The sequence below is a fragment of the Ranitomeya variabilis genome, chromosome 7 (assembly GCF_051348905.1).
Source record: "Ranitomeya variabilis isolate aRanVar5 chromosome 7, aRanVar5.hap1, whole genome shotgun sequence".
NCBI classification, from domain to species: domain Eukaryota; kingdom Metazoa; phylum Chordata; class Amphibia; order Anura; family Dendrobatidae; genus Ranitomeya; species Ranitomeya variabilis.
In genome coordinates, this window is record NC_135238.1 from 1,001,686 (window position 1) to 1,018,704 (window position 17,019).

At 62.4% G+C, this 17,019-nt stretch overlaps 2 protein-coding genes across 3 annotated transcripts in view; one reads left to right on the forward strand and one right to left on the reverse strand.

The window, feature by feature from the left end:
• PUS3 (pseudouridine synthase 3) overlaps window positions 1–957 on the reverse strand; it is a 66,554-nt gene extending 65,597 nt beyond the window's left edge. The window contains exon 1 of the mRNA XM_077273590.1: window positions 831–957. The gene's annotated coding sequence lies outside the window, so the exon portion shown is untranslated. The remainder of the gene's footprint in view (window positions 1–830) is intronic.
• HYLS1 (HYLS1 centriolar and ciliogenesis associated) lies at window positions 831–16,199 on the forward strand. 2 transcript variants are annotated; one of them, XM_077273593.1, is made up of 2 exons: window positions 831–1,010; window positions 14,150–16,199. In XM_077273593.1, the coding sequence occupies exon 2, from the start codon at window positions 14,170–14,172 to the stop codon at window positions 15,028–15,030; it is 861 nt and encodes a 286-aa protein (XP_077129708.1). In that variant the 5' UTR covers window positions 831–1,010; window positions 14,150–14,169; the 3' UTR covers window positions 15,031–16,199. The 2 variants fall into 2 exon arrangements, with proteins under 2 accessions (XP_077129708.1, XP_077129709.1); XM_077273594.1 differs by having other exon boundaries at window positions 940–1,072.
• Window positions 16,200–17,019: the final 820 nt, after the last annotated feature.

Below are 17,019 nucleotides of genomic sequence, written 5' to 3' on the forward strand. Positions count from 1 at the left end.
CTCTGTACATACGGGGTGTCCCGACTCCTCCCTGCTCAGTATATACGGGGTGTCCCGACTCCTCCCTGCGCTGTATATACGGGGTGTCCCGACTCCTCCCTGCGCTGTATATACGGGGTGTCCCGACTCCTCCCTGCTCTGTATATACGGGGTGTCCCGACTCCTCCCTGCGCTGTATATACGGGGTGTCCCGACTCCTCCCTGCGCTGTATATACGGGGTGTCCCGACTCCTCCCTGCTCAGTATATACGGGGTGTCCCGACTCCTCCCTGCGCTGTATATATGGGGTGTCCCGACTGCTCCCTGCGCTGTATATACGGGGTGTCCCGACTCCTCCCTGCTCTGTATATACGGGGTGTCCCGACTCCTCCCTGCGCTGTATATACGGGGTGTCCCGACTCCTCCCTGCGCTGTATATACGGGGTGTCCCGACTGCTCCCTGCGCTGTATATACGGGGTGTCCCGACTGCTCCCTGCGCTGTACATACGGGGTGTCCCGACTCCTCCCTGCGCTGTATATACGGGGTGTCCCGACTCCTCCCTGCTCAGTATATACGGGGTGTCCCGACTCCTCCCTGCGCTGTATATACGGGGTGTCCCGACTCCTCCCTGCGCTGTATATACGGGGTGTCCCGACTCCTCCCTGCGCTGTATATACGGGGTGTCCCGACTCCTCCCTGCGCTGTATATACGGGGTGTCCCGACTCCTCCCTGCGCTGTATATACGGGGTGTCCCGACTGCTCCCTGCGCTGTATATACGGGGTGCCCCGACTCCTCCCTGCGCTGTATATACGGGGTGCCCGGTCTGCACACTGATCACATGACTCACCGTGCTCCGGCCGCCGCACACGTCACACTGCTGCTCACGAAATCTTCCGGCCCCTGTTGATGACGTCACCTGGTTGCCAAGAGACCGCAGTATTGAAGGACGCTGCCCGGTGACGTCAGCAGGCTGAGAGCGGCCGTTACCACAGGCGGGTCAGGCGGAGCGAGAGCAGCAGGAGCCGCGGTAAGAAGAGCAGCGCAGAGCGGAGGTCACCGGCAACAATGTGATACCGCAAATACCGCACTGTAATAACCCGGGGGGGGGAGGGGAGTCCAGAGTGAGTGCGGGGGGAGGCGAGTCTGGAGTGAGTGAGGGGGGTGGGGAGTCTGGAGTGAGGGGGGGAGGGGAGTCTGGAGTGAGGGGGGGAGGGGAGTCTGGAGTGAGGGGGGGAGGGGAGTCTGGAGTGAGTGAGGAGGGGAGAGGGGAGTCGAGTGAGGGGGGGAGAAGAGTCTGGAGTGAGTGAGTGAGGAGGGGAGAGGGGAGTCTGGAGTGAGTGAGGGGGGGAGGGGAGTCTGGAGTGAGTGAGGGGGGGAGGGGAGTCTGGAGTGAGTGAGGGGGGTGGGGAGTCTGGAGTGAGTGAGGGGGGAAGGGGAGTCTGGAGTGAGTGAGGGGGGAGGGGAGTCTGGAGTGAGTGAGGGGGGTGGGGAGTCTGGAGTGAGGGGGGGAGGGGAGTCTGGAGTGAGGGGGGAGGGGAGTCTGGAGTGAGTGAGGAGGGGGGAGGGGAGTCTGGAGTGAGTGAGGGGGGGAGGGGAGTCTGGAGTGAGTGAGGGGGGGAGGGGAGTCTGGAGTGAGGGGGGGAGGGGAGTCTGGAGTGAAGGGGGGAGGGGAGTCTGGAGTGAAGGGGGGGAGGGGAGTCTGGAGTGAAGGGGGGAGGGGAGTCTGGAGTGAGTGAGGGGGGAGGGGAGTCTGGAGTGAAGGGGGGAGGGGAGTCTGGAGTGAGTGAGGGGGGAGGGGAGTCTGGAGTGAGTGAGGGGGGTGGGGAGTCTGGAGTGAGGGGGGAGGGGAGTCTGGAGTGAGTGAGGGGGGTGGGGAGTCTGGAGTGAGGGGGGGTGGGGAGTCTGGAGTGAGGGGGGGAGGGGAGTCTGGAGTGAGGGGGGGAGGGGAGTCTGGAGTGAGGGGGGAGGGGAGTCTGGAGTGAAGGGGGGAGGCGAGTCTGGAGTGAGTGAGGGGGGAGGCGAGTCTGGAGTGAGTGAGGGGGGAGGGGAGTCTGGAGTGAGTGAGGGGGGTGGGGAGTCTGGAGTGAGGGGGGAGGGGAGTCTGGAGTGAGTGAGGGGGGTGGGGAGTCTGGAGTGAGGGGGGTGGGGAGTCTGGAGTGAGGGGGGAGGGGAGTCTGGAGTGAAGGGGGGAGGGGAGTCTGGAGTGAGTGAGGGGGGAGGCGAGTCTGGAGTGAGTGAGGGGGGTGGGGAGTCTGGAGTGAGGGGGGGAGGGGAGTCTGGAGTGAGGGGGGAGGGGAGTCTGGAGTGAGTGAGGAGGGGAGAGGGGAGTCGAGTGAGGGGGGGAGGGGAGTCTGGAGTGAGTGAGTGAGGAGGGGAGAGGGGAGTCTGGAGTGAGTGAGGGGGGGAGGGGAGTCTGGAGTGAGTGAGGGGGGGAGGGGAGTCTGGAGTGAAGGGGGGAGGGGAGTCTGGAGTGAGGGGGGAGTGGAGTCTGGAGTGAGGGGGGAGGGGAGTCTGGAGTGAGTGAGTGGGGAGGGGAGTCGTGAGTGAGGGGGGGAGGGGAGTCTGGAGTGAGTGAGTGGGGAGGGGAGTCGTGAGTGGGGAGGGGAGTCGTGAGTGAGGGGGGAGGGGAGTCGTGAGTGAGGGGGGAGGGGAGTCTGGAGTGAGGGGGGGAGGGGAGTCTGGAGTGAGGGGGGGAGGGGAGTCTGGAGTGAGTGAGTGAGTGAGGAGGGGAGTCTGGAGTGAGGGGGGGAGGGGAGTCTGCAGTGAGTGAGGGGGGAGGGGAGTCTGGTGTGAGTGAGGGGGGAGGGGAGTCTGGAGTGAGTGAGGGTGGAGGGGAGTCTGGAGTGAGTGAGGGTGGAGGGGAGTCTGGAGTGAGTGAGGGGGGAGGGGAGTCTGGAGTGAGTGAGGGGGGGAGGGGAGTCTGGTGTGAGGGGAGAGGGGAGTCTGGAGTGAGGAGGGGAGAGGGGAGTCTGGAGTGAGTGAGGGGGGAGGGGAGTCTGGTGTGAGGGGAGAGGGGAGTCTGGAGTGAGGAGGGGAGAGGGGAGTCTGGAGTGAGTGAGGGGGGAGGGGAGTCTGGAGTGAGTGAGGGGGGGAGGGGAGTCTGGAGTGAGGGGGGGAGGGGAGTCTGGAGTGAGGGGGGGAGGGGAGTCTGGAGTGAGGGGGGGAGGGGAGTCTGGAGTGAGGGGGGGAGGGGAGTCTGGAGTGAGTGAGGGGGGGAGGGGAGTCTGGAGTGAGGGGGGGAGGGGAGTCTGCAGTGAGTGGGGGAGGGGAGTCTGCAGTGAGTGAGGGGGGGAGGGGAGTCTGCAGTGAGTGAGGGGGGGAGGGGAGTCTGCAGTGAGTGAGGGGGGAGGGGAGTCTGCAGTGAGTGAGGGGGGGAGGGGAGTCTGGAGTGAGGAGGGAGGGGAGTCTGGAGTGAGGGGGGGAGGGGAGTCTGGAGTGAGGGGGGGAGGGGAGTCTGGAGTGAGGGGGGGAGGGGAGTCTGGAGTGAGGGGGGGGAGGGGAGTCTGGAGTGAGGGGGGAGGGGAGTCTGGAGTGAGGGGGGAGGGGAGTCTGGAGTGAGGGGGGGAGGGGAGTCTGGAGTGAGGGGGGGAGGGGAGTCTGGAGTGAGGGGGGGAGGGGAGTCTGCAGTGAGTGAGGGGGGGAGGGGAGTCTGCAGTGAGTGAGGGGGGGAGGGGAGTCTGGAGTGAGGAGGGGAGGGGAGTCTGGAGTGAGGAGGGGAGGGGAGTCTGGAGTGAGGGGGGGAGGGGAGTCTGGAGTGAGGGGGGGAGGGGAGTCTGGAGTGAGGGGGGAGGGGAGTCGTGAGTGAGGGGGGGAGGGGAGTCTGGAGTGAGTGAGTGAGGAGGGGAGTCTGGAGTGAGGAGGGGAGGGGGAGTCTGGAGTGAGGAGGGGAGGGGAGTCTGGAGTGAGGGGGGGAGGGGAGTCTGGAGTGAGGGGGGAGGGGAGTCTGGAGTGAGGGGGGGAGGGGAGTCTGGAGTGAGGGGGGGAGGGGAGTCTGGAGTGAGGGGGGGAGGGGAGTCTGGAGTGAGGGGGGGAGGGGAGTCTGGAGTGAGGGGGGGAGGGGAGTCTGGAGTGAGGGGGGGAGGGGAGTCTGGAGTGAGGGGGGGAGGGGAGTCTGGAGTGAGGGGGGGAGGGGAGTCTGGAGTGAGGGGGGGAGGGGAGTCTGGAGTGAGGGGGGGAGGGGAGTCTGGAGTGAGGGGGGGAGGGGAGTCTGGAGTGAGTGAGGGGGGAGGGGAGTCTGGACTGAGGGGGGAGGGGAGTCTGGAGTGAGGGGGGAGGGGAGTCTGGATTGAGTGAGGGGGGAGGGGAGTCTGGAGTGAGTGAGGAGGGGAGAGGGGAGTCTGGAGTGGGGAGGGGAGGGGAGTCTGGAGTGAGGGGGGGAGGGGAGTCTGGAGTGAGGGGGGGAGGGAGTCTGGAGTGAGGGGGGGAAGGGGAGTCTGGAGTGAGGGGGGAGGGGAGTCTGGAGTGAGGGGGGGAGGGGAGTCTGGAGTGAGGGGGGGAGGGGAGTCTGGAGTGAGTGAGGGGGAGGGGAGTCTGGAGTGAGTGAGGGGGGAGGGGAGTCTGGAGTGAGTGAGGGGGGAGGGGAGTCTGGAGTGAGTGAGGGGGAGGGGAGTCTGGAGTGAGGGGGGGAGGGGAGTCTGGATTGAGTGAGGGGGGGAGGCGAGTCTGGAGTGAGAGTGCGGGGGGAGGGGAGTCTGGTGTGAGTGAGGGGGGAGGGTAGGGGAGTCTGGAGTGAGAGTGCCGGGGGGAGGGGAGTCTGGAGTAAGTGAGGGGGGAGGGGAGTCTGGAGTGGGGGAGGGGAGTCTGGAGTGAGTGAGGGGGGAGGGGAGTCTGGAGTGAGTGAGGGGGGAGGGGAGTCTGGAGTGAGTGAGGGGGGGAGGGGAGTCTGGAGTGAGTGAGGGGGGAGGGGAGTCTGGAGTGAGTGAGGGGGGGAGGGGAGTCTGGAGTGAGTGAGGGGGGAGGGGAGTCTGGAGTGAGTGAGGGGGGGAGGGGAGTCTGGAGTGAGTGAGGGGGGGAGGGGAGTCTGGAGTGAGTGAGGGGGGAGGGGAGTCTGGAGTGAGTGAGGGGGGGAGGGGAGTCTGGAGTGAGTGAGGGGGGGAGGGGAGTCTGGAGTGAGTGAGGGGGGGAGGGGAGTCTGGAGTGAGTGAGGGGGGGAGGGGAGTCTGGAGTGAGTGAGGGGGGGAGGGGAGTCTGGAGTGAGTGAGGGGGGGAGGGGAGTCTGGAGTGGGGGAGGGGAGTCTGGAGTGAGTGAGGGGGGGAGGGGAGTCTGGAGTGAGTGAGGGGGGGAGGGGAGTCTGGAGTGAGTGAGGGGGGGAGGGGAGTCTGGAGTGAGTGAGGGGGGGAGGGGAGTCTGGAGTGAGTGAGGGGGGGAGGGGAGTCTGGAGTGAGTGAGGGGGGGAGGGGAGTCTGGAGTGAGTGAGGGGGGGAGGGGAGTCTGGAGTGAGTGAGGGGGGGAGGGGAGTCTGGAGTGAGTGAGGGGGGGAGGGGAGTCTGGAGTGAGTGAGGGGGGAGGGGAGTCTGGAGTGAGTGAGGGGGGAGGGAGTCTGGAGTGAGTGAGGGGGGAGGGGAGTCTGGAGTGAGTGAGGGGGGGAGGGGAGTCTGGAGTGAGTGAGGGGGGAGGGGAGTCGAGTGAGTGAGGGGGAGGGGAGTCTGAAGTGAGTGATGGGGGGAGGGGAGTCTGGAGTGACGGGGGAGGGGAGTCTGGAGTGAGTGAGGGGGGAAGGGAGTCTGAAGTGAGTGAGGGGGGAAGGGGAGTCTGAAGTGAGTGAGGGGGGAAGGGGAGTCTGAAGTGAGTGAGGGGGGGAGGGGAGTCTGGAGTGACGGGGGGGAGGGGAGTCTTGTGTGAGAGTGCGGGGGAGTCTGGAGTGAGAGTGCGGGAGGAGGGGAGTCTGGAGTGAGAGGGGGGAGGGGAGTCTGGAGTGAGGAGGGGAGTCTGGAGTGAGTGAGGGGGAGGGGAGTCTGGAGTGAGTGAGGGGGGGAGGGTAGTCTGGAGTGAGAGTGCGGGGGGGAGGGTAGTCTGGAGTGAGAGTGCGGGGGGAGGGTATTCTGGAGTGAGAGTGTGGGGAGGGGGAGGGGAGTGTGGGGAGGGGGAGGGGAGTGCGGGGAGAGGAGGGGAGTGCGGGGAGGGGAGTGCGGGAGGGGAGTCTGGAGTGAGGGGGAGGGGAGTCTGGAGTGAGTGAGGGGGGAGGGGAGTCTGGAGTGAGAGTGCTGGGGGGAGTGTAGTCTGGAGTGAGTGCGGGGAGGGGAGTATGGAGTGAGTGAGGGGGGGAGGGGAGTCTGGAGTGAGTGAGGGGGGGAGGGGAGTCTGGAGTGAGTGAGGGGGGGAGGGGAGTCTGGAGTGAGTGAGGGGGGAGGGGAGTCTGGAGTGAGTGAGGGGGGGAGGGGAGTCTGGAGTGAGTGAGGGGGGGAGGGGAGTCTGGAGTGAGTGAGGGGGGAGGGGAGTCTGGAGTGAGAGTGCCGGGGGGAGGGGAGTCTGGAGTGAGTGCGGGGGGGGGGAGGGGGAGTCTGGAGTGAGGGAGGGGAGGGGAGTCTGGAGTGAGAGTGCCGGGGGGAGGGGAGTCTGGAGTAAGTGAGGGGGGGAGGGGAGTCTGGAGTGAGTGCGGGGGGGAGGGGGAGTCTGGAGTGAGTGCGGGGGGGGGAGTCTGGAGTGAGTGCGGGGGGGAGGGGAGTCTGGTGTGAGTGAGGGGGGAGGGGAGTCTGGAGTGAGGGGGGAGGGGAGTCTGGAGTGAGGGGGGGAGGGGAGTCTGGAGTGAGTGGGGAGGGGAGTCTGGAGTGAGTGGGGAGGGGAGTCTGGAGTGAGGGGGGGGGAGTCTGGAGTGAGAGTGCGGGGGGGAGGGGAGTCCGGAGTGAGAGTGTGGGGGGGGGGAGGGGAGTCCGGAGTGAGTGCGGGGGGGAGGGGAGTCTGGTGTGAGTGAGGGGGGAGGGGAGTCTGGAGTGAGGGGGGAGGGGAGTCTGGAGTGAGGGGGGAGGGGAGTCTGGAGTGAGGGGGGGAGGGGAGTCTGGAGTGAGGGGGGAGGGGAGTCTGGAGTGAGGGGGGGAGGGGAGTCTGGAGTGAGGGGGGGGGAGTCTGGAGTGAGTGAGGAGGGGAGTCTGGAGTGAGGGGGGAGGGGAGTCTGGAGTGAGGGGGGAGGGGAGTCTGGAGTGAGGGGGGAGGGGAGTCTGGAGTGAGTGAGGAGGGGAGACTGGAGTGAGGGGGGGGAGTCTGGAGTGAGTGAGGAGGGGAGTCTGGAGTGAGGGGGAGAGGGGAGTATGGAGTGAGTGAGGGGGGAGGGGAGTCTGGAGGGAGTGAGGGGGGGAGGGGAGTCTGGAGGGAGTGAGGGGGGAGGGGAGTCTGGAGTGAGTGAGGGGGGGAGGGGAGTCTGGAGTGAGTGAGGGGGGAGGGGAGTCTGGAGTGAGTGAGGGGGGGAGGGGAGTCTGGAGTGAGAGTGCGGGGGGAGGGGAGTCTGGAGTGAGAGTGCGGGGGGGAGGGTAGTCTGGAGTGAGAGTGCGGGGGGAGGGTAGTCTGGAGTGAGAGTGCGGGGGGAGGGTAGTCTGGAGTGAGAGTGCGGGGGGAGGGTAGTCTGGAGTGAGAGTGCGGGGAGGGGGATGGGAGTGCGGGGGAGGGGAGTGCGGGAGGGGAGTCTGGAGTGAGGGGGGGAGGGGAGTCTGGAGTGAGTGAGGGGGGAGGGGAGTCTGGAGTGAGAGTGCTGGGGGGAGGGTAGTCTGGAGTGAGTGCGGGAGGGGAGTCTGGAGTGAGTGGGGGAGGGGAGTCTGGAGTGAGTGAGGGGGGGAGGGGAGTCTGGAGTGAGTGAGGGGGGAAGGGGAGTCTGAAGTGAGTGAGGGGGGAAGGGGAGTCTGAAGTGAGTGAGGGGGGGAGGGGAGTCTGGAGTGAGTGAGGAGGGGAGTCTGGAGTGAGTGAGTGAGGAGGGGAGAGGGGAGTCTGGAGTGAGTGGGGGGGGAGGGGAGTCTGGAGTGAGTGAGGGGGGAGGGGAGTCTGGAGTGAGTGAGGGGGGGAGGGGAGTCTGGAGTGAGAGGGGGGAGGGGAGTCTTGAGTGAGTGAGGGGGGGAGGGGAGTCGTGAGTGAGGGGGGGAGGGGGAGTCTGGAGTGAGTGAGGGGGGAGGGGAGTCTGGAGTGAGAGGGGGGAGGGGAGTCTGGAGTGAGTGAGTGAGGGGGGGAGGGGAGTCTGGAGTGAGTGAGAGGGGGGAGGGGAGTCTGGAGTGAGTGAGTGAGGAGGGGAGTCTGGAGTGAGGGGGGGAGGGGAGTCTGGAGTGAGTGAGGGGGGAGGGGCGTCTGGAGTGAGTGAGGGGGGGAGGGGAGTCTGGAGTGAGTGAGGGGGGGAGGGGAGTCTGGAGTGAGTGAGGGGGGAGGGGAGTCTGGAGTGAGTGAGGGGGGAGGGGAGTCTGGAGTGAGAGTGCGGGGGGGAGGGGAGTCTGGAGTGAGAGTGCGGGGGGAGGGTAGTCTGGAGTGAGTGAGGAGGGGGAGGGGAGTCTGGAGTGAGTGAGGGGGGGATGGGAGTCTGGAGTGAGTGAGGGGGGAGGGGAGTCTGGAGTGAGTGAGGGGGGGGAGGGGAGTCTGGAGTGAGGGGGGGGAGGGGAGTCTGGAGTGAGTGAGGGGGGAGGGGAGTCTGGAGTGAGGGGGGAGGGGAGTCTGGAGTGAGGGGGGGAGGGGAGTCTGGAGTGAGGGGGGGAGGGGAGTCTGGAGTGAGGGGGGGAGGGGAGTCTGGAGTGAGGGGGGGAGGGGAGTCTGGAGTGAGTGGGGAGGGGAGTCTGGAGTGAGTGAGGATGAGTCTGGAGCGAGTGAGGGGGGAGGGGAGTCTGGAGCGAGTGAGGGGGGGAGGGGAGTCTGAAGCGAGTGAGGGGGGAGGGGAGTCTGAAGTGAGTGGGGGGAGGGGAGTCTGGAGTGACGGGGGGAGGGGAGTCTGGAGTGTGAGGGGGGAGGGGAGTCTGGAGTGAGAGGGGGGAGGGGAGTCTGGAGTGAGTGAGTGAGGAGGGGAGTCTGGAGTGAGTGAGGGGGGGAGGGGAGTCTGGAGTGAGAGGGGGGAGGAGAGTCTGGAGTGAGTGAGTGAGGAGGGGGGAGGGGAGTCTGGAGTAAGAGTGCCGGGGGGAGGGGAGTCTGGAGTGAGAGTGCGGGGGGAGGGGAGTCTGGTGTGAGTGAGGGGGGAGGGGAGTCTGGAGTGAGTGAGGGGGGGAGGGGAGTCTGGAGTGAGTGAGGGGGGGTGGGGAGTCTGGAGTGAGTGAGGGGGGGAGGGGAGTCTGGAGTGAGAGTGCCGGGGGTAGGGGAGTCTGGAGTGAGAGTGCGGGGGGGAGGGGAGTCTGGAGTGAGTGAGGGGGGAGGGGAGTCTGGAGTGAGTGAGGGGGGGAGGGGAGTCTGGAGTGAGAGGGGGGAGGGGAGTCTGGAGTGAGTGAGGGGGGGAGGGGAGTCTGGAGTGAGTGAGGGGGGAGGGGAGTCTGGAGTGAGAGGGGGGAGGGGAGTCTGGAGTGAGTGAGTGAGGGGGGGAGGGGAGTCTGGAGTGAGTGAGAGGGGGGAGGGGAGTCTGGAGTGAGTGAGTGAGGAGGGGAGTCTGGAGTGAGGGGGGGAGGGGAGTCTGGAGTGAGTGAGGGGGAGGGGAGTCTGGAGTGAGTGAGGAGGGGAGAGGGGAGTCTGGAGTGAGTGAGGAGGGGAGAGGGGAGTCTGGAGGGGGAGGGGAGTCTGGAGTGAGTGAGGGGGGGATGGGAGTCTGGAGTGAGTGAGGGGGGGAGGGGAGTCTGGAGTGAGTGAGGGGGGGGAGGGGAGTCTGGAGTGAGGGGGGGGAGGGGAGTCTGGAGTGAGTGAGGGGGGAGGGGAGTCTGGAGTGAGGGGGGGAGGGGAGTCTGGAGTGAGGGGGGGAGGGGAGTCTGGAGTGAGGGGGGGAGGGGAGTCTGGAGTGAGGGGGGGAGGGGAGTCTGGAGTGAGTGGGGAGGGGAGTCTGGAGTGAGTGAGGATGAGTCTGGAGCGAGTGAGGGGGGAGGGGAGTCTGGAGCGAGTGAGGGGGGGAGGGGAGTCTGAAGCGAGTGAGGGGGGAGGGGAGTCTGAAGTGAGTGGGGGGAGGGGAGTCTGGAGTGACGGGGGGAGGGGAGTCTGGAGTGTGAGGGGGGGAGGGGAGTCTGGAGGGGGAGGGGAGTCTGGAGTGAGTGAGTGAGGAGGGGAGTCTGGAGTGAGTGAGGGGGGGAGGGGAGTCTGGAGTGAGAGGGGGGAGGGGAGTCTGGAGTGAGTGAGTGAGGAGGGGGGAGGGGAGTCTGGAGTGAGAGTGCCGGGGGGAGGGGAGTCTGGAGTGAGAGTGCGGGGGGGAGGGGAGTCTGGTGTGAGTGAGGGGGGAGGGGAGTCTGGAGTGAGTGAGGGGGGGAGGGGAGTCTGGAGTGAGTGAGGGGGGGTGGGGAGTCTGGAGTGAGTGAGGGGGGGAGGGGAGTCTGGAGTGAGAGTGCCGGGGGTAGGGGAGTCTGGAGTGAGAGTGCGGGGGGGAGGGGAGTCTGGAGTGAGTGAGTGCGGGGGGGAGGGGAGTCTGGAGTGAGTGAGTGCGGGGTGAGGGGAGTCTGGAGTGAGGAGGGGAGGGGAGTCTGGAGTGAGAGTGCGGGAGGAGGGGAGTCTGGAGTGAGAGTGCCGGGGGGAGGGGAGTCTGGAGTGAGAGTGCCGGGGGGAGGGGAGTCTGGAGTGAGAGTGCCGGGGGGAGGGGAGTCTGGAGTGAGTGCGGGGGGGGAGGGGGAGTCTGGAGTGAGTGCGGGGGGGGAGGGGAGTCTGGAGTGAGTGCGGGGGGAGGGGAGTCTGGAGTGAGGGGAGTCTGGAGTGAGAGTGTGGGGGGGGGAGTCTGGAGTGAGAGTGCGGGGGGGAGGGGAGTCTGGAGTGAGAGTGCGGGGGGGAGGGGAGTCCGGAGTGAGAGTGCGGGGGGGGGAGGGGAGTCCGGAGTGAGAGTGCGGGGGGGGGGGGGGAGTCCGGAGTGAGAGTGCGGGGGGGGGGGGAGTCCGGAGTGAGAGTGCGGGGGGGGGGGGGGGAGTCCGGAGTGAGAGTGCGGGGGGGGAGGGGAGTCCGGAGTGAGTGCGGGGGGGAGGGGAGTCCGGAGTGAGTGCGGGGGGGAGGGGAGTCCGGAGTGAGTGCGGGGGGGGGGGAAGGGGAGTCCGGAGTGAGTGCGTGGGGGGGGGAAGGGGAGTCCGGAGTGAGTGCCTATGAGCTGCGGCCACGGCCATTAGGGGCTTATCTCATTCTTTAATGCTGTGGATAAGCCCCTGATGTAACCTGAAAGATGAGCATAACAGGTTAGATTATACTCCCCCAGGGGCGGTCCCGGTTCTGTTCCAGTCCGATGGGCGTCGCGGTCCGGGTCCTCCCATCTTCATTCCATGACGTCCTCTTCTTGTCCTCATGCTCCGGTGTACTGATTTGTCCTGTTGAGGGCAGAGTAAAGTTCTGCAGTGCGCAGGCACTGGGCCTCTCTGACCTTTCCCTGCGCACTGCAGTAGTTTGCTCTGCCCTCAACAGGACAAATCAGTACACCGGAGCATGAAGACAAGAAGAGGATGTCATATGAAAGTGGGAGGCCCCGGACCGCGACGCCCATCGGACCGCCCCTGGGTGAGTATAATCTAACCTCTTTTTCTTTCAGGTTACATCTGGGGCTTATCTACAGCATTCTAGAATGATGTCGGTGGCCGCAGTTTATAGGTGAATTTTGGGGTGACAGATTCCCTTTAATTTCTGCAGCCGCTTTCCTCCATATTTGCGCTGGCCTCCTCACCACACTCACACCGGGCACCTCGCTGCTTTGTTTGTTATTGGGATTTTTGTCACTAAACCTGGAAAAAGCAGAAAAAAAAACTGCTGAATAAGAAACCAACTTCAACATTGTCTCGAAGCAACTGTCTGCCCTCCTATAGCTCCTGCCTGTCCCCTCTCTGATAACTCCTCCCTGTGGCTATCCTTTCCTGTGGTGATCTCCCTCTCCGGTAGCTCCTCCCTGTGGCGGTCTCCCTCTCCGGTAGCTCCTCCCTGTGGCGGTCTCCCTCTCCGGTAGCTCCTCCCTGTGGCGGTCTCCCTCTCCGGTAGCTCCTCCCTGTGGCGGTCTCCCTCTCCGGTAGCTCCTCCCTGTGGCGGGCTCCCTCTCCGGTAGCTCCTCCCTGTGGCGGGCTCCCTCTCCGGTAGCTCCTCCCTGTGGCGGGCTCCCTCTCCGGTAGCTCCTCCCTGTGGCGGGCTCCCTCTCCGGTAGCTCCTCCCTGTGGCGAGCTCCCTCTCCGGTAGCTCCTCCCTGTGGCGGGCTCCCTCTCCGGTAGCTCCTTCCTGTGGCTATCCTCTCTTGTGGCAGTCTCCTTCTCCAATAGCTCCTCCCTGTGGCTATCCTCTCTTGTGGCAGTCTCCCTCTCCAATAGCTCCTCCCTGTGGCGGTTTCCTCCTCCAATAGCTCCTCCCTGTGGCAGTCTTCCTCTCCTATAGCTCCTCCCTGTGGCTATCCTCTCTTGTGGATGTCCCCTCTTCGTTAGCTCCTCCCTGTAGCTGTTTTCTCCTCTGATAGCTCCTCCCTGTAGCTGTTTTCTCCTCTGATAGCTCCTCCCTGTAGCTGTTTTCTCCTCTGATAGCTCCTCCCTGTAGCTGTCCTCTCCTCTGATAGCTCTTTCTTATGGCTGTCCCATCTTCGTTAGCTCCTCCCTGTAGCTGTCCTCTCCTCTGATAGCTCCTCCCTGTAGCTGTCCTCTCCTCTGATAGCTCCTCCCTGTAGCTGTCCTCTCCTCTGATAGCTCTTCTCTGTGGCGGTCTCCCTCTCCGGTAGCTCCTCCCTGTGGCTGTCTTCTCTGATAACTTCTCACTGTGGCTGTCTCCCTCTCCCATAGCTCCTCCTTGTAGCTGTCCTCTGATAGCTCCTCCCTGTAGCTGTCCTCTCCTCTGATAGCTCCTCCCTTTAGCTGTCCTCTCCTCTGATAGCTCTTCTCTGTGGCGGTCTCCCTCTCCGGTAGCTCCTCCCTGTGGAGGTCTCCCTCTCTGTTGGCTCCTCCCTGTGGCTGTCTTCTCTGATAACTTCTCACTGTGGCTGTCTCCCTCTCCCATAGCTCCTCCTTGTAGCTGTCCTCTGATAGCTCCTCCCTGTAGCTGTCCTCTCCTCTGATAGCTCCTCCCTGTAGCTGTCCTCTCCTCTGATAGCTCTTCTCTGTGGTGGTCTCCCTCTCCGGTAGCTCTTCTCTGTGGCGGTCTCCCTCTCCGGTAGCTCCTCCCTGTGGAGGTCTCCCTCTCTGTTGGCTCCTCCCTGTGGCTGTCTTCTCTGATAACTTCTCACTGTGGCTGTCTCCCTCTCCCATAGCTCCTCCTTGTAGCTGTCCTCTGATAGCTCCTCCCTGTAGCTGTCCTCTCCTCTGATAGCTCCTCCCTGTAGCTGTCCTCTCCTCTGATAGCTCTTCTCTGTGGTGGTCTCCCTCTCCGGTAGCTCTTCTCTGTGGCGGTCTCCCTCTCCGGTAGCTCCTCCCTGTGGTGGTCTCCCTCTCTGTTGGCTCCTCCCTGTGGCTGTCTTCTCTGATAACTTCTCACTGTGGCTGTCTCCCTCTCCCATAGCTCCTCCTTGTAGCTGTCCTCTGATAGCTCCTCCCTGTAGCTGTCCTCTCCTCTGATAGCTCCTCCCTGTAGCTGTCCTCTCCTCTGATAGCTCTTCTCTGTGGTGGTCTCCCTCTCCGGTAGCTCTTCTCTGTGGCGGTCTCCCTCTCCGGTAGCTCCTCCCTGTGGAGGTCTCCCTCTCTGTTGGCTCCTCCCTGTGGCTGTCTTCTCTGATAACTTCTCACTGTGGCTGTCTGCCTCTCCCATAGCTCCTCCTTGTAGCTGTCCTCTGATAGCTCCTCCCTGTAGCTGTCCTCTCCTCTGATAGCTCCTCCCTGTAGCTGTCCTCTCCTCTGATAGCTCTTCTCTGTGGTGGTCTCCCTCTCCGGTAGCTCTTCTCTGTGGCGGTCTCCCTCTCCGGTAGCTCCTCCCTGTGGAGGTCTCCCTCTCTGTTAGCTCCTCCCTGTGGCTGTCTTCTCTGATAACTTCTCACTGTGGCTGTCTGCCTCTCCCATAGCTCCTCCTTGTAGCTGTTCCCTCTCTGATATCTCCACCCTGTGGCTGTCCCCTTTTTTGATGGCTCCTCTTTGACAATGATTGCGCATGTGAACCTTGGGGCGAGTGACCAGCTTGATCATCTTTGATTCCCATTCTCCTGTGCTTTCTAGGGTCATCTCTTCAGTGTAAGATGTCAGTGTTGAGCAGCGACCTGTCTCTGTCCAGCAGAAGCGCAAACCCCCACAGGTTCCATGATCTTTCCTCGGACAGCTCCCTCCGTAGCGCTCCACTGACTGTCTCGGAGGAGGAGCTGCGCTCTGAGCTCTCTCTTTTGGGATTCACGTCTGTTCCCCAGCAAAGGCTTCTACAATTCAAAGAAGACCTTGAGTACCTGATGCGCAGCCGAGCCGCACTGGAAGATTCCTTGGGATCCTTTGAAGACACCACAGATGTTGGGAAGGAGAATGGTGGAACGTCTGTGAGTGAATGGGACAAGCTTCCAGCATGGACAGCGCCAGCTTCTAGTCAGGAGTGTGCACACAGGGGAGCCATAGACTCCTACATGAAGCACACAGTCAGAGTGGGGGCTCAAGTGCTCGGAAAACCAAGGCCACCAGCTCTAACGCGCAAGGTGCTACGCAGGAGAAGGGACGGCCAAGCACAGGTGTGTGACGAGTCCATGCTTTCTGCGGAGTCCGAGCTAGAAGATTCCAGATTCTCGTGTGCCGAGTCACAAGCCAAGAAGTCCTTCATCCGTATCCCGCCATATTCCCTGCTTGAGCAGTACAGGCAGCGCTCAGATCCTGTAGGACGCTACCAAGAATACAAGCAAAGCTGGGACGCCCTACAGGGGTCTGTAGAAAAGAGTAGGAAGGAGCTCTGCTGGGGGGTCCGCGAGAGGATGATGTCAGCACCACCTTTGCCTCTCCCACGAGCTCTGCCATTGCCCAACTCATATGTGATCCCCACAGAGAAGAAGAGGTTTGGTCTACGATGGGCCATCCGACATGCCCTTGTGCATGGCAGAATGCCACGAGGAGACTACTCCTAGGGGACTGCAGACATGTGTGATGTTCTCCAGGGCGGCACGTTACCCCGTGTTGTCTGGGGCAGCACGTTACAGCTGTATTCCGATGTCAGCCATAGTGATGAGCGAGCGTGCTGGGATACAGCAATATCTGAGCATGCTTGAGTGATGTGATAGAGTCCCTCAGCTGCATGATTCGCTGCTGCTAGGGAATCTCCATGTGTTGCAGCTGTGGGGACTCTAACATATTAGACAACCCCCCCCCCACTATACTCGGCTAACACCTGAGCATGCTCAGATAACACTGCATCCCTGTACGCTCGCTCATCACTGGTCCGTAACTATGGTTTTTATATGAAAAAATAAATGCAACAATTTTTAGATTTTATCACAATATTGTCATGCTAAATGCACAAAACCTTAAAGTAAAATATTTAATTTTTGGGTGTCCTGCACCGCATTCAAAGTTGGTTGAAAGGGCAAGGAGTCATAGCAGTCCCATAAAGATTCTTCCTCAATCCTTCACATGAAACTTAAAATCCTGAGGACCCTTGATCACCAGAACATTGCTAGACCCAAAGTTAAATTCACCAAGAGGGTCTCTTTTTGTCAAGACCAGGCCAGTGGGTCCATGTTGCTCTACGTAGCCGCTGTCATGATACTTCCCTTTCACAGGACGAGAGTGATTTGTGCGCAACCCATGGAAAGAGGACATTGAGTTTATTATACTAATCTTCCTCCTACCAAGCCGCGCCCTCCTCCTCCTACCAAGCCTTGCCCTCCTACCAAGGCGCGCCCTCCTCCTCCTACCAAGGCGCGACATCCTCCTACCAAGGCGCGCCCTTCTCCTACCAAGCCGCGCCCTCCTCCTCCTACTAAGCCTTGCCCTCCTACCAAGGCGCGACATCCTCCTACCAAGCCGCACCCATCTCCTCCTACCAAGCCCAGCCACACCTGCCCAGCCGCGCCCTCCTCCTTCCTCCCTGCGCCCGCCCGCACTCTACTTCCCTTCCTGTACTCGTGGTTTCCTAATTTTTAAGATTGATAGTAAACATAAGTCTACAGAGTTCATCCTCTATCCTAACATACTGATACAGAGAAAGCAACCCCCCGCAGGGGCAGACACAAATGGCGACATATTAGAAGAAAAGTTCCTTTCTCGCTCCACATATGCTGACCAGACATGTTTGTGGCTTCAACGTCCATCACAAAATTCAGTGCCCATAATCTATTATAAAGGAAGGCATCTGGTCTCCTGTACTACTGAATCATCCATTACATCGTGTGGCTGACAGTGCCATAGTCTCAGTGCTCTTACAGTAAAGAATCTGAGTCTGTGATTAGGAGTGAACATTCTCTTCTGTAGACATACATGATGCCCCTTGTCCCTGTCAGTGGCCCAGGTGTAATGATCATTATACAGATCTCTGTACTGTCCCCACATATATTTGAACATTGTCAGGACTCACCGTGCTGCCACCAAGGGATCCCACCAATCTGTCACGGTTCACGGGGAAGATACCTTTATCACCCCCACCCCTCACACCAATTTGTCACGAACCGGGGTTGTTTGGTTGCTCCTGGTTTCTTCTCAAGGGGATTTAACTATATCCCACTTCCCAGTTCCGGTTTGGAACTTGCAGCTCTCTGGCGCCCCCCTTACCCTTAGGTCAGTCGGGGTACTGCACCTAGGGTAATTAGTTGCCAGAAAGGCTGCCTGCTATGTACTGGCTATGGCGCACGCTGCAGCGAGGTCGATTTAACTACTCCCACTCAGGCGGGAACAATAATTATCAACGCCGCCGTTGCTACAAAGCCTCCCAAACGCACAGCACAAAGTATGCTGCCACCATCTCCGATTTTCAAAGTATTGACGTGTCCGGAGCCAACCCAAATCAGTAGTGTAATTCATTTCAGAGGACGTGACAGTCTGTTTAGAGCAGGGAGAGACAAGCTAGTAATTTTATATTTTACTCCAAAAAAAGGTAGGCAGTGTTTACAAAGTATAACAAA

What these genes read in the sequence shown, in the direction of transcription:
- HYLS1 (XM_077273593.1), top strand. Translation starts at nt 14,170, where the DNA reads ATGTCAGTGTTGAGCAGCGACCTGTCTCTGTCCAGCAGAAGCGCAAAC.